The sequence below is a fragment of the Callorhinus ursinus genome, unplaced genomic scaffold (genome assembly GCF_003265705.2).
Source record: "Callorhinus ursinus isolate GAN/ISIS: 27379988/994484 unplaced genomic scaffold, GSC_fseal_2.0 scaffold25, whole genome shotgun sequence".
Lineage (NCBI taxonomy): Eukaryota > Metazoa > Chordata > Mammalia > Carnivora > Otariidae > Callorhinus > Callorhinus ursinus.
In genome coordinates, this window is record NW_027397087.1 from 18706080 (window position 1) to 18728426 (window position 22347).

Genomic DNA, 22347 nt, shown 5'->3' on the forward strand with positions numbered 1-22347 from the left:
CACTCCCTCTGCTTGTGCATGCATTCTCTCTCTGTCAAATAAATCAGTAAAATCTTAAAAAAAAAAAAAAGAAAGAAACAACAACAAAAAACCCTGTCGTTGTTGAAAAAGTCATAGGTGCACATGCTAAAAAAAACAAAACATTCTGATAGTACAAAAGGCTATACATTAAAATTAGTCTTCTTCCCACTTCATAGCCTCAGCCTCTGCAGTCACACTCATTAGAATCGGGCAGATGTAAGATAGGTGTCCCCCTAGAGCATCTCCCTTTGTTTCTTACCTACGTTGTGGCTCATTGTATTCCCCCCAATCCCCACCTTTTTTTTTTTTTTTGCCTCCTTGCTTTCTTTAATGGACTGATTTATTCTGAGGGTAACTTAGCACTTGGAGATGTAGCATATCCTTCCCAGGTGCTGCTCAGTGTTCCATGATCCTAATAACAGGCCAAAGCTAACCTGTCTTTTTTTTTTTTTTAAAGACTTTATTTATTTATTTGACAGAGACACAGTGAGAGAGGGAACACAAGCAGGGGGAGTGGGAGAGGGAGAAGCAGGCTTCCCGTGGAGCAGGGACCCCGATGTGGGGCTCGATCCCAGGACCCTGGGATCACGACCTGAGCCGAAGGCAGACGCTTAACGACTGAGCCACCCAGGCGCCCCCAAAGCTAACCTGTCTTAAAATGATCTGGAGGCTGGGGCACCTGGCTGGCTCATCTAGAAGAACATGTGACTCTTGACCTCAGGATCGTGAGGTCAAGCACCACAACGGGCACAGAGATTATTTAAATAAATAAAACTTAGGGGGGAAAAAAAGATGATCCAGAGGTTCCACATTTCTTTGAACAGAAGAAATAGCTGAGATCACTTTAAGGTGGCTTGTTTGAGTAGGACACATGTTCATAGAACAAATTCTTTATTCCACAAAGCATGGTAAAATATTTAGAATTTGGGGTAAATTAAGTTTTGAAACTAGGGTCTCTTGTAAACTTTGACAACGAGGTAAAACTTCAAAAGTCCCATCTTCTTCTACTTGGATTTGCTGTTGCTACTCTTGATTTGTCACTTATGGGGTTAGGGCCAAGGGAAGGACCAGGCAGAGCAGGTGCGAAGTAGACAGACTGGGATTGGAACCAGCAGTGGGGGCAGGGTAGCGCTGAGTTTCATAAGGTAGAAACAGACCTACCCCCCAAGGAAAAAAACAGAGGTGTTTACCACAAAAAATTTAAATATCCTAATTTCTTTTATGAGGATTTCTTCCAAGCCATGTCAGAGCACATATTTGTGTCTTATGAGATTCCAAAGGTAGAATTATAAGTAAACTCCGGTCCATATAATGAATAAGTGAGGAGGTTTTGGGTTTCTTGAGACTAAGATAAATGTGGTCTAATTGAGCAGTATCAGTTGATACATGTGCAATACTGTATGCCATTGTCATTTATGTCATTCAGCCTTTCTGTGAGACACTTTTTCCGTTTTATAAGACATACGGAGAATTCTGGCACTTTAAAAATGTTTAACCCGAATCTCTGTTTTTTTAAATTATATATTTTTAAAGATTTTATTTATTCATTTGAGACACAGAGATACAGAGAGAGAAAGCATGAGCAGGGAGAGAGGCAGAGGGAGAAGCAGGCTCCTCGCTGAGCCAGGAGCCCGATGTGGGGCTCGATGTGGGGCTCGATCCCACGACCCTGGGATCATGACCTGAGCCAAAGGCAGATGCTCAACAGTCTGAGCCACCCAGGCACCCCCCCAAATGTCTGTTTTAGATCTAACATGCCAGTTATAGTAAACTTAAGGAATAGAGAAACAAGGTAAGCCCTGTCTGGAAGAATGCACTCAGGAGGCAGGTATTCTACTAATCAACTGATCCCTAGTCTCCAAGGAGTCAGTAGCATGAGAAAAGGGAATGTTGTAGATTAAGAGCGGAGGGACATAAAAAACAGGTGTGATGCGTGGTCCTGCTATTGGAACCTGGTTTACTTATTTATTTTTTTAAAAGAGATTTTAAAGTAATCTTTACACCCAACATGCGCCTCGAACTCAAACCCCGAGAGCAAGGGTCGCATGCTCTACTGAGTGAGCCAACCGGGTGCCCCTGGGGTCCACTTTGACGAACAACTATAAAGAACATTTTTGACAATTTGAGAAATTTGAATTCTAACTGGGAATTGTAATTAGGGCATATAATTATGTAATTTAATTTGGTTCAATGAGAAAATGTTATTTTGACTATAAAAAAATGTTCTTATTTTAAAAAGATGTAGCCCGAAGTTAAAAAACAAACTGTGTCGTCACCCACCCCTGCCAAACTTTGAGTTCTTAAAATGAAGGTTACCAGATCAGGGTAGGGTACGAGGCTGTGCTACATTTTTATTTTCCTTCTGGTCAAAACCAAGTGCCATCATTGACAATGGTGGGGGGGGGAGGGGAAGGTGTGTGGGGAGGAAATAACAGCAAATCAAAATGTTTACAGCCATGCACGTCTTTCTCAAGTTGCTTCTTTGTGGGCAATGAGTTCTTGTATGAAGTTTTGCACCGTCAGCCGAGAGGTGCCTGTGTTATGTAAAGCCCCGGGTTCTTGCATCACAGTACTTAAGCCTTCTTACCCACATCCTGTCACATTCAGCTGCAGATGTGGGAAGCGGCTCCAAGCCACACGAAAGGCCTACCCTGGTATACTGTGCGTCAAGATGAATGGCAAAGACTCTGGGCTGGGAGCTAAGACAGATGTAAATCCAGTGGGTCCCTGGGCTGGCTGGTTTGGATTGGCCTTGTGGCTCCCACAGTTATAGGTGCCTGTAGTGCCCCCCTCCCCCAAACTGGGCCTCTGCCAGAAACTCAGGAACAGCTCCCGTTGGGGCTCTTTAAGCTCATCTCTGTCAGTCCTGCTATCACTCAAGCCTGGCACCAGGGAGCCCTGCTGGGTCTGGCTGATTCTGAAGGCCATGTCCTTCTACACATCCGATCTGCTGCTTTGCTGAATGGGCTAGGAGGGCGGGAAGGGGGAAGGGATGTCTGAGGGTGCCAGGCCGTGAGTGTTAACTGAGTATTTTAATGTTGCTGGGGAGCTCTCTGAGCAGACACCACGATGCCCATCTGTCCATTAGCAGTAGGCTATGGATTAGAAGTGGTAGAAAGGATATCTTTAAATAGATTTCTTTTTTTGTTTGTTTGGTTTCAGGCCTAGTGATTGAGGTCACTCTGGGAGAAGCTTCAGAAGTACCAGGAAGCTCTGGTTAGAAGCTTTGGATTTTACATTTCACAACCATTATTCTCCCTCCCACTTTAATGGAGGAAAGAAAAGTTAGGTGGGTCGGGTAGTGGAACGAGGAACAAAAGTCCTCAGTCTAGGAAACTCAAAATAGAAAACATTACAATACACATTTTATACGCCTGAACTCTTGGGGGTAGGGTTCGGCTGAGCACAGCTCACCTTCATCAGGGAATCCTTGGTGCGCATCACGCCAGAAATCATCCCGGATCCCTGTTACCTTTGAACCCACTCACTTGCAGATAAAAAAAAAAAAAAGGCAGGAGCTCAGACATGGTTTCTGTTCCGTGGAAGGACTGGCCTTATCCAAAGTCTTGGCTTTATGTCCTAGCTCTGGCACTTGCTGGCTGTGGTGTTTTAAACATTTCTCCCTGGGGCTCAGCAACTTGCAAAGATGGCTGAGATCAGGGCATCGGACCTCAGACTTTGATGGGAGCAGCTCTGGGGTGAGAAGACAAGAGGAAAGGAGAGAGAGAGAGAACCATGTGGAGTTTCTTCCAGGTCTACAATTCCTCCCCTCCCCCCCAAATTGCTGATAGTCACATTTAAAAATTAATAAACTTCTTATAATATTGATAATTTATTGCTTCTTTGTAATTCATTCTTTAAAAGTTAAAAAATTTGCAAGTCATCCTTTGTTATTCTGTCAACAATGTGGCATTAGCACCCAGTGGAAGCAGAGCCCAGGGCTCCTCCGTGATGCCCCAGGCTGGGGGTGGGGGCAGGGTGGGGATAGGGCGGGGTGGGTAATTTTGCCTCCCAGCCTTACATCACTGTTTACCAATTCTTTCCTCCCTGCCTCATCACTTAAGTGCCCATAAAAATGGCATCTCCCTATAGTGACGGTACATCGATCGAGTAATGACATTGTTACCTTCAGCTCCCAGGTTGGGGAGGTGTCATTGTTTTACCTCTCTTTGCAATCTCAGGCTTCTTCCGGAGTTTGGCGGAAAAGAACCTGGTTAAGTCCTGCCACCTGCTGGCCAAAGTGTATATAACTAAGGAGCTGTGACAAGGAAAATGTTAAAACCTGAGGTTTGCGGGGCAATGCGCTGTGATGTCACGGGGTTGCTGCTTTTCATAGTATTCTGTTAGCAACCTATAAGGCAAAGAAGGAATCCACAACTGACCTTCAGAGAAAAATAACTTTAGAAATAGCTGTTTAAATCAAAGTTTTTAAGTTTTTTATGTTGAAATAATTTGAGATTTACAGAAAAGTTGTAAAATAGTACAGAAAGTTCCATTCACCCTTTACCCAGCCTCCCTTAATTTTAACAGCCTACATAACCATAGTGCCATTATTGAAACTAGAGAATTAACATCAATGTGATACTTTTAGCTATATTACAGACCTAATTTGATTTTGAACATTTTCGTTCGAAAGTTTTTTGTTTCTTTTTTTAAAATTTATTTATTTGACAGAGACACAGCGAGAGAGGGAACACAAGCAGGGGGAGTGGGAGAGGGAGAAGCACACTCCCCGCCGAGCAAGGAGCCCGATGTACAGATGGATCCCAGGACCCTGGGATCATGACCTGAGCGGAAGGCAGACGCCCAATGACTGAGCCACCCAGGCGCCCCTTGAATGTTCTTTTTCTTGTCCAGGATCCAATTCAGGAGCTCATGTTGTCACATCTCTCTCTCTCTCTCTCTCTCTCTCTCTCTTTATTGTTATGTTAATCATCATACATTACATCATTAGTTTTTGATGTAGTGTTCCATGATTCATTGTTTGTGCATAACACCCAGTGCTCCACGCAGAACGTGCCCTCTTTAATACCCATCACCAGGCTAACCCATCCCCCCACCCCCTCCCCTCTAGAACCCTCAGTTTGTTTTTCAGAGTCCATCCTCTCTCATGGTTCGTCTCCCCCTCCGATTTACCCCCCTTCATTCTTCCCCTCCTGCTATCTTCTTCTTTCTTTTTTTTTTTTTTAAAGATTTTATTTATTTATTTGACAGAGAGAGACACAGCGAGAGAGGGAACACAAGCAGGGGGAGTGGGAGAGGGAGAAGCAGGCTTCCCGCGGAGCGGGGAGCCTGATGCGGGGCTCGATCCCAGGACCCTGGGACCATGACCTGAGCCGAAGGCAGACGCTTAACGACTGAGCCACCCAGGCGCCCCTTCTTCTTTTTTTTCTTAACATATATTGCATTATTTGTTTCAGAGGTACAGATCTGTGATTCATCAGTCTTGTGCAATTCACAGCGCTCACCATAGCACATACCCTCCCCAATGTCTATCACCCAGCCACCCCATCCCTCCCACCCCACCCCTACTCCAGCAACCCTCAGTTTGTTTCCTGAGATTAAGAATTCCTCATATCAGCGAGGTCATATGATACATGTCTTTCTCAGATTGACTTATTTCACTCAGCATAACACCCTCCAGTTCCATCCATGTTGTTGCAAATGGCAAGATCTCATTCCTTTTGATGGCTGCATAATATTCCACTGGTTGTCACATCTCTTTAGCTTCCTCCGGTAGTGACAGGTCCCCTTGACCTTAACACTTTTGAAGAGTACTGGGCAGTTATGTTGTATAATGTCCCTCAGTTTGTCTGACACTTTCTTATGATTAGGTTGAAGAAATGTTTTTGTCAGCCCATCATATAAGGGAGATACATGATGTTGATATGACTTATGAACAGTGATGCTAACTTTTTTTTTCAAAGAAGTACAAACTTTTTTTTTTTTTTTAAGTAATCTGTACACCCAACTTGGGGCTCAAGCTCATGATCCCAAGATCAAGAGTCACATGTTCTGGGGCGCCTGGGTGGCTCAGTTGGTTAAGCGCCTATCTTCGGCATGGGTCATGATCCCAGAGTCTTGGGACCGAGCCCCGCATCGGGCTCCCTGCTCAGTGGGGAGCCTGCTTCTCCCTCTCCCTCTGCCTGCCGCTCCCCTTGCTCGTGCTCTCTCTCTCTTTCTGACAAATAAATAAATAAATAAAATCTTAAAAAAAAAAAGAGTCATATGTTCTGCTGCTTGAGTCAGCCAACCCCCACCCCATCCTCTGATACCAACTTTGACTTCTTACTATAGGAAGGGTCTGTCAGCTTTCTCTGATGTATAGTTATTACTTTCCTTTTTTCAGTTGATGGGTATCTTGTGGCAAAATACTTTGAGATTTTGCACATGTCCTCTTTACCATACTTTCACCTACTGATATTAGCTTTCATCAATGGTTGTCACAGGCCACGATTATTACTGTAATGTTTGTCTAGTGGGGACTATTTCCATCATTCCTACATTTTGAAATTGGAATTCTACTGTAAGGAAGGGCTGTCCCTCCCTCCCTTCTTCCCTCCTCCCCTCTCTCTTTCTTTCTGCCTATTGGTATGTACTCATGGATATTTATTTTATCCCATGGGTTAGAATCCAATGCTCTCATTTTTTATTTTCTTGTTCATATGGTCCAAGCTTAGGCCTTTGGGAGCATTTTTAAGTCTGCTCTGGTGCTCTTCGACATGTACCATCAGTTTTTAAATAACCACATTATTGAGATATAATTCACCTGCCATAAAATTTATGTTTTTAAAGTGTACAATCCCATGGTTTTTAGTTTATTCATAAGATTGTGCAACCATCACCACTATCTAACCCTAGAACATATCCATCACTCCCAAAAGGAATGTCATACCGATTAGCAGTCACTCCCCATTTCTCTTTCCCTCAGCCCCTGGCAACACTAATACCTACTTTTCTTTTTTCTATGGACTTGCCTATTCTGGACATTTTATATAGATGGAATTGAAGGGGAGCAGACACCCGAAAATGTATCACTTTGGCATGTGGATTATTTGATTATTTTGAGCTGAAGTCAATCAAGACACTGCAGACTCAAGAAAACTTTTACCTCTCCCTTAACTACTGAAGAGAATTTAGATCAGGGGCCTGACCCAGAAAGGGAGTTATTACCACAGATAACTTTTTATCTGAAAGACTTATCCATTTGGCAGGTAAACATCTGATTACTGACCATCTGCTCTGTGAATTACCCTCCTCCCCTTGGAAGCCCCAGGTCCATATCCCTTTCCTTTGCTCATACTGGCATACAAGCCTCCACTACCCCACTTGCCCTTGAGTCTCCTACCTTTGGGGCTCCCTTACATATGAAATTAAATTTGCTTTTCTCCTGTTAATCTGTTTTATGTCAGTTTATTTATTTATTATTTGTTTAAAGATCCCCTTTATTTATTTGACAGAGAAAGACACAGCGAGAGAGGGAACACAAGTTGGGGAGAGGGAGAAGCAGGCTTCCTGCCGAGCAGGGAGCCCGATGCAGGTCTCAATCCCAGGACGCTGGGATCATGACCCGAGCCAAAGGCAGACGCTTTTTTTTTTTTAAGATTTTATTTATTTATTTGAGAGAGACAGAGAGAGAGAGCATGAGAGGGGGGAGGGTCAGAGGGAGAAGCAGACTCCCCGCTGAGCAGGGAGCCCGATGCGGGACTCGATCCCGGGACTCCAGGATCATGACCTGAGCCGAAGGCAGTCGCTTAACCAACTGAGCCATCCAGGTGCCCAAGGCAGATGCTTAATGATTGAGCCCCCCAGGTGCCCCTGTTCTATGTCAGTTTAATCATTAGACCAGTCAAAGAACTTAGAAGAGGAGAAGGGATACATTTTCTGCCCCTACAGAATCATACAGTATGTGGCCTTTTGTGTTTGTCTTTTTTCACTTAGCGTCATGTTTTTGAGGTTCCTCCAACTTGTAGCAGGTATCAGTTCCTCATTCCTTTTTATAGTTGAATAACAGTGCATTCTATAGACATACCTCATTTTGTTTGTCCAATGAACACTTAGCTTGTTTCCATTTGTTGGCTATTATGACTAATGCTGCTATGAACATTTGTGTATAGGTTTTTGTGTGAACACGTTTTCAGTTCTTTTGGTTATGTACCTACAGGTGGAATTGTTACATCAAATGGTAACTCTATGACTTTTTGAGGAACTACCAAATTGTTTTCTAAAGTGGCTGCACCTGTTTCCATTCCCACTAGTGACATGTGAGGGGTCCAATTTCTCTATAACCTCACCAGTACTTGTTATTGTCTTTATCATAGCCATCCGAGTGGGTATAAAGGAATATTTCTTTGTGCTTTTGATTCTCATTTCCTTAATGACTAATGATGTTGAGCATCTTTTCACATAGCCTATGCCTTGGTCTGATTGAAGGAGACTTTATGTAAAGAAATAGCCTCTCCAGCCACCTCCTTCTGGTGGGCATAGCTGTATATGGCAGCCCTAGATGCTATGGAACTGAGAACAGATGGGGCAATCCTTGAGTCAGGCATAAACTGAGGAGGCAATCAAATGTTTGTTTAGAAGGCACCTGGCATATAAGGTAGAATTGCAGTTAAGGAAACAAAAAATCCTTTCTTATGATTGGATGGCTCCCAGGTTGGTCTTAGCTCTTCTCAGAGGATGATAATGTACTGATAACCAAGTTTTCTGGGTGCCTCTAATGTTCTGGGCATATGGCAGGATATCCTCTGAGCCAGCTGGTTGACTGGGCTTAGCTGGGTTATTACTAGGTGGACCAAGGACACACTTAAGGTACCAGCAGTGCAGGGACACCCAAAATGTGAGAGTAAATTTTGGAAAGATTATGATGTTTGATCTATTAAGAAAAGCATTAAAGTAGTTATCATGGGAAAAATAGAGAATTTGTCTAACTTCCATGTACTTTAGGTTTAATATTGTCTTGAGTTTGAATCCTACATCGGGGGTATTGTGGGGAGGAGGTGGGTGAAAGGAGGTACATCATAATCTTTTCAGTGCTTAGTGCCTCTAAAGATCCAGCCCTATCTGTGGGTTTATCAGAATGTGTTCTAGTGGGAAGAGCCTCTGAGTATTAATCCCTGATTTTACAAAAGAGGAAGCTGAAGCTCAGAGAAGTTAAATCCTTGCTGTATAGGGCGCCTGGGTGGCTCAGTTGGTTAGGCGACTGCCTTCAGCTCAGGTCATGATCCTGGAGTCCCGGGATCGAGTCCCACATCGGGCTCCCAGCTCAGCGGGGAGTCTGCTTCTCCCTCTGACCCTCTTCCCTCTCGTGCTCTCTATCTCTCATTCTCTCTCTCTCTCAAATAAATAAAATCTTAAAAAAAAAAATCCTTGCTGTATAAAGTATGGTCTGTGGACCAGCATCACAGCATTGCCTGGAATCTCAGGTCTCACCTTAGACTTACTGAATCTAAATATGTGTTTTAACAAGAACTCTAAGTGATCTGTGTATAAGGTAGTCTGAGAAGCACTGGGTTGAGAGACTTATTGAGAGTCATAGAGACAGCAAAGCCAAAAGTGGGACCTGTCTTTTACCTACTGTGTATTTATGTTTTTGATGTCACAATTTACTTCTTTTTATATTGTGTATTCATTAATAAATTATTGTAGCTATACTTATTTTTAATACATTTGCCCTTTAACATTTATACTAGAGTTAAGTGATTAACACACCACTGTATGGCACTATTAACACATTCTGAATTTGAATGTGTACTTACCTTCACCAGTGTGCTGTATATTTTCATGTTTTCATGTCACTAATTAGTGCCCTTTCATTCCAGCTTCAAGAACTCCTTTCAGCACTTCTTGTAAGGCAGGTCTAGTGATGATCTCCCTCAGATTTTGTTTGTCTGGGGAAGTTTTTATCTCTCATTTCTGAAGGACAACTTTGCTGGACAGAGTATTCTTGTTGGCAGATTTTTTCTTTTCTTTTTTTTCTTTTTAAGATTTTGTTTATTTATTTGACACAGAGAGAGACACAGAGAGAGAGGGAACACAAGCAGGGGGAGTGGGAGAGGGAGAGGCAGGCTCCCCACCAAGCAGGGAGCCCGACGCGGGGCTCCATCCCAGGACCCTGGGATCATGACCTGAGCCAAAGGCAGACGCTTAACGACTGAGCCGCCCAGGCGCCCTGGCAGATTTTTTTCTTTCAGCACTTTGAATATAACATCTCACTCTAGTCTGACCTGTAAGGTCTCTGCTGAGAAATCTGCTGATAGCTTATGGAGTTTTCCTTTGTATGTTACTTCTTTTCTCTTGCTGCTTTTAAGTTTCTCTCTTTGTCTTTGATTTTTGGTAGTTTTTATTTTATTGTGTCTTGGAGATCTCTTTAAGCTGAGTTCATTTGGGGATCTTTTTTTTTTTTTAAAGATTTTATTTATTTGAGAGAGAGAGTGAGAGAGAGAGAGAGAGAGAGAGCACATGAGAGGGGGAGGGTCAGAGGGAGAAGCAGACCCCCTACTGAGCAGGGAGCCCGATGCGGGACTCGATCCAGAGACTCCAGGATCATGACCTGAGCCGAAGGTAGTCGCTTAATCAACTGAGCCACCCAGGCGCCCTCATTTGGGGATCTATGAGCTTCATCAACTTGGATGTCTAAATCTCTTTCCAGATTTGGGAAATTCTCAGCCATTTTTTTCTTTAAATAAGCTTTCTGCCCCCTTCTTCCTCTCTTCTTCTGGAACTCCAATAATTTCCAGATTGTTTCTTTTTTTCTTTTTTTTTTTAAGATTTTATTTATTTATTAGAGAGAGAGAGACAGAGAGCACAAGCAGGGGGAGTGGCAGGCAGAGGGAGAGGAAGAAGCAGACTCCCCACTGAACAGGGGGAGCCCGATATGGGGCTCGATCCCAGGACCCTGGGAGCAAGACCTGAGCTGAAGGCAGTTGCTTAACCGACTGAGCCACCCAGGTGCCCCAGATTGTTTCTTTTGATGGTATCCTACAGCTTACATTATCTTTCCTCATTCTTTTTTCTTTGTTTTCACTGGATAATTTCAAAAGTTCTTATCTTCTAACACACAGAATTTTTTCTTCTGTCTGATCCATTCTGCTGTTGATGGTCTCTATTGCATTTTTCATTTCATTCATTATATTCAACTTCAGAATTTCTATGTGGTTCTTTTTTTTAGGGTTTCCATTTCTTTGTTAAATTTCTCATTTTGTTCATGTATTATTTTCCTGATTACACTGAATTGTAATGTTTTCTTATAGCTTCCTAAAAACAGCTATTTAAAATTCTTGCTTGGGTAAATTGCAGATCTCCACGTCTTTGGAGTAGGTTACTGGAGGATTATTGTGATCCTTTGATGATCTCATGTTTCCTTGAATTTTCTTCTCCCTTTAAGTCTTGTATTGTTGTCTTCAGATTTGAAGTTGCAGTACCCCCTCTAGTCTTTACTGAATAACTGTGGGAGAGAAAAACCTTCCCTAAGCCCTGCTAGGAATTCTGAGGTTTTCTCAGACCTTCTATGGATATACCTGCTCCATGCTTCTTGCTTCCTCATAGGACATAATCCTTAGGGTCTATGCCCTCTCTTGATCCATCAGCATACCAGGCTGAGTGCTGACAGCCTCCCTTTTGTTTTTCCAAGGGTGGTGCTAAAGCTCAAATTTGTGGTCTCTCCCTGAACCAGAGATTTGGGCTGGTGCAGGCCTTCTGTGAGGGCTCACTAGCCACCTGCCAAAGCTCTCTCTCACCTCTACTGGGGGCACACATAGGAAACTGGCCATAGGGTGTGTGTGCGAGTGGGGGTGGGTGAGACTTGAGGGGTGCTGGGGGTGCCTGTGGCCAGTTTTGGGGGGTCTGTGGGTGAGGCATTACCCAGTAGATCATGGGTAAGCTTCTTGATGGAGTCCATGACATAGTTATTAGGATCTGTGTCTCTTTAGTGCCCTCTGAGAGTCCTATCTGTCCCTATGCCAGCCAGTTCCTGCCCCCCAGTTGTGAGCGCACAATTCACTACTCTAGATGGGGTAAGAAAGAAATGGGCTTCTTTGTCACTGTTATGCACAGCTACAGAAGCTGGGTCCTCACTCACATGCTTTCACTTTCCACTGTGGGAGAAATCATGGGCTAAGAGGGTCTCTCATGGGGGAAGGGTAATGTAGGTAAAGTCAAACTGTTCCTCTTACCCTCTCAGATGCATCCAAATTCATATGTATATATATTTTGCTCCAATGGTGTTCTGGAACCTCTGCTGGACTCCTGAACTTTCACGGGAGATTTCTCATTCATGGGTAATTGTTTAAGATAATGTTCTCCAGGGGCTCCTGGACCCTGGGCAAGAGGTGCTGAAGTCAGTTCCTGGTCCATTGCAGGGTCCACAGCTGGAACTGAGGTCTCTATGCTTAGTATCCTGTATGGGTTGGCAAGACTTCTCCTGAGTCCCTTGACATATGGTGCTTGATCCCATACATAGCTCCTAGGAAGGCATTTGTGATCTTGGATGGATATCAAATTGTTGTTGATGGGGGGATATGAGCAAGGAACATCTTATTTGGCCAATTTACTGATGTCAATCCCTGGGTGTCAGTTTTCAACAGCTGTTTTCTTAGACTGCCATATCCTATGACTGAAATTCTTGTTGTTTTGGAGAGTTGGCTTTTGAGACCTAACCATCTTCCCCTCAAAATGAAAAATCTTAAAGAAGAAGCCAAAGGCAAAAATACTCTGGCTTAATGTTTTCTAAGGAATTGGCTGATGTAAAAAACACTGTGTGGTCTTGACCATGGCAACTTAACTAAAATTCAAGCAGAGGGACGTCAGTGACCTTGTTGTGGAGACTTCTAGTGGTAATACATTAGGGGGTTGGTGGTGGGAGTAAAGTTTTAAACACCCGAAGGGAGGGTAAGGTGAATTCTCTCCCATCACCTCCTTCATGCTCATGAACACCCCTACTGAGTACATCATGTTTCTATGAATGTAGTCCCTGAAAGTGAGGACCCTACCTAGTAGGGTGGAAACACAAAAAACTTTGGAAGGAATTGAAACCAATTACATTTTATAGATATTTATTTGCCACCTGCACTCAGTATGTATGCTATTTTCAACACTTTAATGGAATAAAAGAGAAATACTGACCCCATCTGGAAGGCTTCCAGTTTCCTTCTGGCTTCCCTTCCCCTGGGCTTCATTTACAAGGTCTTCTGCAGGTACTCTTAGTCCCTCTAGGTTCTCCCTGTGGAGCTTTCCAAATCTACCCAAACTAGCTCCACTCTGCCAAAGACTCTTAATAGTTGAAGGCTTCAGGAGACAGTATTTGGGATGCCTCTAAGGAGTCTCTTCCTTTTTGTCAGGGTCAAAGCCCACTTGCCATTCAAAAACTTCTTCTAGACAGGTAGTTTTTTTGTTTTTTTTTTTTTTTTTGTTTTTTTCCTTTCTGGTGTCCTGGTACTTAGACATTAAAGTGGATATCTCTTCAGGGTCAACCCACTGGACCACTTGGCAAAGCCCTATTCATATTTTATTCTACATTTTTGTTGCTTAGCTCCTACCTTTAGAGAACATAAAGTAATTGCGAGAATATGCCAAGAAAACAGTCCTGCTCTTATACTGAAAAAATGGAAAAACTAACTTAGAAATTAGGTTTTTTAACTAGAAAAATCTGCATTTTAAGATGTTCGCCAATGATAAGAATAACTAAGATTTATTAAGGATTTGACATATGCCAGACACTATACTAAACTTTACTTATTTCTAATTTCTAATCCTCACAGCAACCCTGTAATGTAGATACTTATCCCCATTTTACAGATGATGAAACTGAGATTTAGGAAAGTTAAATCATTAAAGTTTAAGAATGTGCCCAACGTCATAAGTCTAGTAATCAGCACATCAGAAATTCCAAAACTAGTTTCCCTTTTCCCTGAACCAGGCCTCTTGATCAATCACTACACTCTATTAAAGAAAAGAAGATCCTAACTTCTAAGTCCTCCCCTAGCTCCTGAGCGACACACACACACACACACACACACACACACACACACACACACACATTTTACTGGTGAGGACTTTTAAAGGCCATTTTTTCTAATAACAATTTTTATTTCTTCTGAAAGTCAATCAGGTTAATATAAATGGCTAATATCTACAAATAGAATGTCCCACTTTCATTTAAAAACAGCCTCTTGGGGCACCTGGCTGGCTTAATCAGTGGAGCATGTGACTCTTGATCTTGGGGTTGTAAGTTTGGGCCCCACATTGGGTGTAGAGATTACTTAAAAATAAAATCTTTTTAAAAAAAATAGCCTCCTGTTCCACTGGAGAATACCATTTTCTTTTTTTTCTCTTGTAATGAATCCTTCTTTAAACAATGACACTGGCTTGAGTTCTCAAACATGTCACCCTCTCAGCTTCATCCTTCCTCCAAAGAAAATCCATGAGCTATTTGCTGAGAACTGCAGAGAATAAAAACAAAAGAAGGCAAGAATTGTCTAAATTTAAAGTGCTGGAAAATCCAACATTTTATTTTACTACATTTTGGTGACTACATAAATGCTGAAACATTTTAACACTGAAAAGCATGATGGCATCATCACTTGCTTTTTTTTCTTTTTTTCTTTTTTGCTTAGCAAACACAGCAGATGATATTGCACGGCATAAAGTGAGAACAGTAGCGAAGCTTAAAAAAAAATGAAAGAAACCTTAATGCAGTACAGGAGATACTCATAAACAAACCAGAATAATGCCTAATGCATTACACTTTTTGTTGCTACACACAAAAATACAGAAGAAGCATTGGACAGAGAGAAAGAGAGAGAGACAAAATATTAGCGAACAACCATAACAGGGTACAATAATCATTTAGTCTGAAATGTAGATGCAACGTAGAAACTACCACTGCTTTCTAATTGATAAAGAAAATGACAGCAACATTTGTCTTTTATCAAAAATCTTCTAAGCCCCTCATGGTTAGGTTTTTAAATTAATTAATTATTTAATTATGTATTTACTTTTTTTTTTTCTTTTTCATTGCTAAGGAAGAACTCCCTCTGCTCTTGGAAGATTTTCTACTCTACTGATCTTTTTAAAATTTAATTTTTAATTTTTTTTTTACCTGATGATTGTCTTAGGCACCCTCCTTACATAATAAACCATCAAGCTAACTTGAACAGGGAAACTGAGTCACACTCAAACAATAGCTAAGGTCAAAGGTATACTGAAAATAGAAGGGGGGAAGGGACAGGTCTAAGTGAGTGACAGATGGGCCACCTTCTGAAGGGACAAGAAACACAGGGAGATATGAAGACAACTACCGAAGCAAGTGGAAGACATTGTTTTAAATTTTATTTTGTTAAAAAATACTTGTCACTTGGTTCAGATGGCAAATCTAAAATGAGCCCACAATGATTATGTAATAAATGCAGAACATACCACACACAAAAAAAATCAAAACTAACACAGAAACAGAAAATATGACCTTGTGAATACAACTCTGTTCAGCGTTTCATTGCTGATGGTAAAAGTCTACTTCCTCAACCATTTTCCTGGGCTTTCTGTAACTCACTGCTCAGCATTTGAATTAAAAACAAATAATTAGTCAATGCTTACCAATGATCCTGCAACTCAGAGGAGATTTATTGCCCTATTAACATACATAAGGAGTATAAAAATGTTTCTAAGAAAATGGAACATTTGACCCAAAGTCTAAGCCCTCCCTTTCTTTCCCCACCCCTAAGACCCCTGCAGAAGAAAATAAGATAAAATTTTTGTATTGAGAGGGAAAATATTTACATCTATGGATTTATGCCATGGAGTTGAAGCAACTTATTTCAGCAACATAAAACAAAGCAGTGGGCACCGGCGCTTCTGAGAATGCCACTAGTTGGCTGAGAATTGTGTGTGTGTGTTGACCTAAAGCAGGTCAAGTATCTGAATAGCCTCGATTATGGGGGCCTGGGGCAGGGCCCATCTCTGGTGTGGACAAGAAAAGTAGTGGGAAGACGAAGAGTGATAAGAGACCAACTCTAGTAGGGCTGGGGACATTCACTTGAGACTCTGACATTTGTGGAGAGCTCTTGCCATTTTGGTGGGCGGGGGGCGTGGGGGTAGGGGGAGCGGGGGGGGGAATTGTAGGTAGCAGATTACAAGAAACAGATGTGGAGGGGAAATTGTACCTGTGAAGCATTTTCCGTGATAACTGGAGCCAAGCAATCAAGTGTTGCTTCTTCTATGGGTTGGCCAGCCAGGCAGGAGCTGGGTCAGCTGCCTCTCAGGCTTGACTTTCTGTTAGGGCATGAAGCCATTACACTTCCCTCAGCTCTGCAAGAGGAACGGCCCCTTTGCCCTGCCCCTTGCCTTGAAGCAGTTCAGAAACTTGGTGAAACTTAAGAGGATTTCCAAATTCAAGTTAGCTTGCCTCTTTGTTTTTTTTTTTTTTTTTTTTTTTTACACTCTTTACTTCTCATACCCGTGTGAATGGTTTAAAAAAAAGTAGTAAAGTATCTCACAAATGCCGGTGCTTTGAAACATGAAACAACTCTTAAATTCTTTGGAATTTCAGGTCTAACCTGCAAAATAATCTTTTCTAAAAAAAAAAAAAATAAATTAAAGGAAGAACACAAATAAATGCCTTTCTCCTTTCTAAGTGACAAAAAGGACTACCTCGAAACACTCATTTTGGCATGTACAAGTTTTTTGAGGGGGGAACCTGGCAGTGTTCACAACACACATGAAGTGCCTGCTAAGAAAAAGCTAAAGATACACCCTGCAGTTAAGAGAAGCTCTTGCCTTCAGCTTATCTTAGCATCAAGAACAAAAAGATTGTAACATAAAGCTTTGGCCATTTCAATTCTACTATATACACTGTAAAAACTACACAGTCATAAATTAAAGCAGTGATTAAATAAGCTCATATAAAATGTAATTAAATTAAAAAAATCACAGCACATTATAGAGAAAAATAGGAACCAGTTTCACAAAAAAGAGATTATATATATATATATATATATTTTTTTTTTACCCTGTGGAAACAAATTTACTACGAAACACAAAAACTTCATAAGTAACCATCAATATGAGAATCATTTCTTATTCCATTCTTGCATTTTTACACAACCCTTAACCCACCTGGGGAACATTTCTGGAAATTAAGTCTTCCTTGAGCAACAGAGCAGTTCTGCCAAGAAAATAAACCCCAAACCGAAGGGGGGGGCGGGGGACATCCCAAACATACAAACTACAAAATAAATAAGAATTATAAAGTTTTTTTTAAAAGTAACCTTAACAATTATCAAACTAGTAAGTTCTGCCTTATCACATAGACTCTCTATACAACATAACCCTAAAACTTTATTACTATGAGGTATTTGGAGGAATTGGTAAAAGTGATGCACGGCCTGCCTGGTGAAGGGACTCGGTGAAGTGGGAGAACCTCGAGAGGGAATGAGGAGGAGGAGCTTTGGTTTATCAGCAAGAAATTGGGGGGAAGAAGTCATCCTTTGGTATCAAAGAAAGTTTCATTGCATGGTTGCACGGAAAAAGCACCACGGTGAATAATTATTCCTTTTTTTTTTCATTAGTGGCCTTTCCAAGAGGCTGAGGTATTCAAAGAGTATAAGGTGAGAGGTCAACAGCGGTTTAACACTTTGGTTCAAGCAAGGCACTCGTCCTAGGAGTTTACAAAGTTTGCAACATGTTTGCCTAGAGATTTACAAGTAGAACTAGCAGTAGTAAGAGTAGTATTTCCTAATGTTGTTATCATTTCGTATCATTATTATTAAGAATGAAGACAAGTTTACACACTGAGTGAAGAGTCGGGGGGGGGGGGGGGTGGGGGAGGGAAAAGGGTGGAGTTCCCTCTGCAGACCAAGGCCGTGCATGAAAATATCTTTGGTATTCTTTGGTATCATCAATGTGATTAAAATCACCAATGGAAATCGAGTGAGGTAGCGTCTTTGGTTCACACTATAAATAGTAGATTTTTACACTTTTTTTTCTTTTTTTTTCTTTTTTTTCTTTTTTTCTTTTTTTTCTTTTTTAACACATGGAAGTAGCTATTTCTTACCTTCTGCTTCTTTGTCCTTACTATTTAGGAAATAGTTACCAAATGTACTGTAAAGCTAACCACACCACAAGAATAATCCAGAAGGCCAATCGCATCTCAAAATGGCCTCTGGTGTTTGAATGCACCCTAAACAACTAGATAGGAAAGGGAGAAGTGCTTTCTCTTTGTTTGCTAAATGCATAGTTTTCATCCTTTATGTACAAAGAAGGGAGGACCTTTCTTAGGGAAAATGCCTTTATAGCTCATGTGAAAATGTCCTAGGACTCTTTGGTATAGCAAAGTTTGCATTTAACCTGCAAAGACGGATCATTCACCTGGGGTAGCAATGGGAGTGGCATGAGTCCAAAAGTAGCATAGTACTTTTACTTTTTTGTCCTGGAAAAGTAATTATGCTTTTTTGGGAGCAGAGTGAGTGACATGTTCAGTTGGAATGTCTGAATTTCTCCACATTCTCTTTGGGTTTGGGGATCTAGGCCAGCTGCATCCAGGGACTGGATACTTAGTTCCTGACATCCAGAATCATGTACCTGAACACTTACTGAAATCTGGGCTTTTGGATTGTCCAGACTTCCCATCTCCCACTCTCTCTCTTTGCCCCCTTTCAGTGAAGCTTATAGTCACGAGAGGACCTGAATGATTTATGGTCAAAAACGGTCTAACTTCCATTCTACCAAACCCCCCCCCAAAACATGTTATGTGAAGTGCAGTGTTGGAATAAACAAACATACAAATGAAAGAGTGAGATATCTTTTTAGGTGAATTTTGCAAAAGGATTGAGAAATAATGGGTGAGCAACTGGCACGTGATCTGCTCCCCTGAATGTGGTAGGTTAAGAAACCTGAGCCATAAACTAATGCTACATGCCACGTTAGAAGCAATAATCAGTCATATATGACGTAACGAGTGTATTGCTCGTGAGAAGCTGAGTTTGTCCATTATGACTTCTAAAAAGCAAAGGTTGTGAGTATGCTTGAACAGTCTAGTAAAAAAATTGCTTTTCAGGCTCTGATTTGTGCATCTGTTTATGAGAAAATATATCTCTAGGCCCTGAAATTGTGTAATGGGTGCAAATTCAATGCTGGTATGAAATTTATCTTTGGTGTTAGCAAACAGGATCACTGGATTATTTTTCAAAAAACCATTATGATGGGAATATTAGAAATGTAGTAATTTTCTTTGAGACTGTGTCTACACAGTACCAAAATAATTGGTCAAAAACGTAAAATGCAATTGGATTAATCTGAAGGAGTAATATAGCAAAAACAAAGCAAAAAACCATGGTGTTCGAATTTAACTTTTGTTTTCCCTGGGGTGCTGAATTTGGTAAGACTGTGTGTAGACACAGCTTGAGTTTCCCTGCATTTAAAATTCTCATGTTTTAAATAAATAAGGCTTTCCTCCCTCCTAAATTATAAATATATAGCTGTACCTCCTGGCCCCCTCCATTCTGGAGAGAGAAAAAGTTAATCCATTTTTTTTTCCTTTTGGTTTATGTCATCGACAAGATTATATGTTAAGCAAATCTCTAGGGGTGGCCATTGAAATGGTCTCTTTTAATAGTTGACTTGTAATTGTGCCATGTTTGGAAGGGAAAATTTTAAGCTGGAATTTGGTGTGAGATTAAAAAAAAATATACCAAGACAAAATGTGTCAAGGCAAATGCGCTATTTCATTAAAGGAGAAGCATGTGTTGGTTTGCTTTTCTCATTCTACAGCAGATATGAAGGAGACCCAGATGGCTTGTTGGTTTAGCTTCATCTCTCCAGGTGCCTGTCTCTTCTAGACCTAGACAAGACGCTCAGACCTTAGGGAGTTAGGTTTTTGTGTCAAGATAGTTCAAATTTTTTTTCTTTAGCATTTTAATGACTCTCAATCAACAACTTATTGTAGGTATAACATTTCATTTTATATTTCTAATTAGGTGTGGTAATTAACCAAGAGCACCCAATTCTTTACCTAATAGTACAAAAGGTATTCACTTTTATGAATTACAATTCAATGGAATTCAGAGAGAATTTTTCTGGGAAGCAAGTGACTCACTTGGGTACTACTAGCACAACTGTGTTAGCTTTTTTCTTCCCCCTTGATATCTCCAGCTGTGGTTAAGTGATTTGGAAAAATAGAGATTGAAAATTTTGTCTTTGGAAGCTCAGGTCTAGGGTTTTCTCTGTCCCTGTCAGAGAGTGGACTCTATGTCATAAAATTTCCAGCTTAATGCGGTAGCAAGAAAGAATGTAGTACACTTTGGAGGCTGTGCTTAGTGAAATAAATAGCTTCATGCCTACAGAATCCAAAGTCTTGTCTTCGACTAGAACTCTGGTGTTTTCTATACTATTCCACCATTTCTCAGTTGCATCTGCTATTTCTATTGATATTCAAGTCATACAATATCTGAGATTGGCAATAAAGTCAATTTGACTATAAATACTGGATAGTTCATTTTAATAATAATGTTGGTCTGCTCACTTTGTGTGTTTGCAAAGTATTTTTAAAAAGGTATTTGGTGTCAAATGCATAAAGCAACTTTAAGTCAAATTAACTTAAGTATAATATCCTTTATTCAGTGGTCTTTCACTAAAAAAGCATTACTTAGAACAAATTTTCTAATTTAATTACTTGCTCTGTTAAACTTAGTTTTCTAATTTACAAATGGGGTCCTACTTTGGAAGAATCCCCAGGTTTTCTCAGCTATGAACAGATCATGTCCATATGTCTACTTAAGTATCATTTATGGATCCCGAAAGGGAGTGTGCCATCTGGATGCACATGTCCACTACACTGACCTCTCTGTTATGATATTAATTGCTTCCCTGAAGCTACATTCTTTCTTGCCAGTTCTGAAAACTAATATTTCAAATGCATCAAGAGTCATAAATAATAGTCATGATTCTATGTGGCATGTGTATTACAGCTAGATCAGTTCATACGTATAACTTTACATAGTATCTTGTGTAAAAATAGCTTTGGTTATTAAAATCATTGCAATAAAATACCTGCACTATAATATTAAGTGTGTTCTTTGGTACCTAGGTGATTTTTTTTAAATGGATGAACTCTTGTTTCATTTCTTAAAAAATATCTGAACATTCCTTAACAAACAAAGAGAATGCACTGGTTTAGGTGTCATTCAAATTTTCTTTGCTGGGTTTGAATCTGCATTTAGGTTGCGGGCCTGGCAGGTTCAAACGCTAGGCTAGACGAGCGAAATCACATTCCTATCCAATGAAATCAGACAACCCCACACTATGTTGGTTGTACCCCTATAGCACAACCCTTCCTGAAGACCAGCCCTGTCTAAGTCCCTAACCACTGGTGGTGTGTGCATGTGTGTGTGTGTGTGTGTGTGTGTGTGTGTGTGTGTGTGTATGCACTCACGTACCCACACACAGTACTGAGACACCATACACCTTCGCGGCATGGTGGAACAGATGAGAAAGTCTGATCTTAAGAGATGTCCACTCAATGGCTCAAAATCACTATGCTCCACACCACGGAACAGCCAAGCACAGCGAGAATGATCATGGATGGAAGGTGTGAGATCCAGTGGTGCTTTCCCGCTCATAATTTTTCTTGCCAAGTCGTTGCCCCGCTGAAGTGTGTGTCTCCGAACAAAGTCAGAATGCAGGTGAGCGAAGTCTTTGGTTTCTTTGGACTATAAATAACGCTTTTTTTTTCTTCAAATATTTCTAAGTATAAACCTGCTATCTTGAGGTCCTGGTCTTTTAAAAATTTTTTTTTTATTTAAAGCTTTTCCACCGAGGTTTAGTTCGTGGTTATTCCTTCATGCTTTGGTACAAGTGCTTGATGAAGAAGATGAGTTGCCTGAATTGGAGCTGCCTTCGTCCTGCCACTTGTCCAGACTCCTCCTCCTCGCGTTCATGAAGAAATTGCTGACGGTGCTCAACTCCAACCCCAGCTGCTGGGAAATAGTGATTTGCAATTCTTTGGACGGGCGCTTGTTTTCCTTGAATATTGCATGTAGAGTTCGACGCTGGACATCTGTGAAGACCAACCTGGGCTTTTTGGGTGTGTTGCCTCTATCCTTCCCATGTTCTTGTTCTTTCCTTTTGCATGCTGCAAAAAACAAAAAACAAAAAACAAACAAACAAAAAACCACAGCGGATGTTAGAACAAACTGCCCGGAAGATTCGAGAGTAGGAAGGCAGAGCCAATAACATTTATTTGCCATTCCTCACGGACAACTTTGTGGCTGCTGAGCTCTACTTTTAGGACCATGGTGGGCTGGGAGGGAAGTGTGATACAAGGATGGAGAATTT

At 41.1% G+C, this 22347-nt stretch overlaps 1 protein-coding gene across 4 annotated transcripts in view; it reads right to left on the reverse strand.

Annotated features, from left to right (window-relative positions):
• Positions 1–14150: 14150 nt before the first annotated feature.
• The window catches only part of ONECUT1 (one cut homeobox 1), a 45239-nt gene continuing 37042 nt past the window's right edge, over positions 14151–22347 (reverse strand). The window contains exons 2-3 of one of the 4 annotated variants that reach the window (XR_012373630.1): positions 21450–22144; positions 14151–14462 (exon numbers count right to left, since the gene is read on the reverse strand). Coding sequence is in view for 1 of the 4 variants with exons in the window: in XM_025884030.2 (XP_025739815.1) it covers positions 21852–22144 (293 nt within the window). In the remaining 3 variants the exon portion in view is untranslated. Of the gene's footprint in view, positions 14463–17014; positions 22145–22347 lie in introns of those variants that run through there. The other 3 variants (XM_025884030.2, XR_012373631.1, XR_012373632.1) reach the window with 3 other exon arrangements.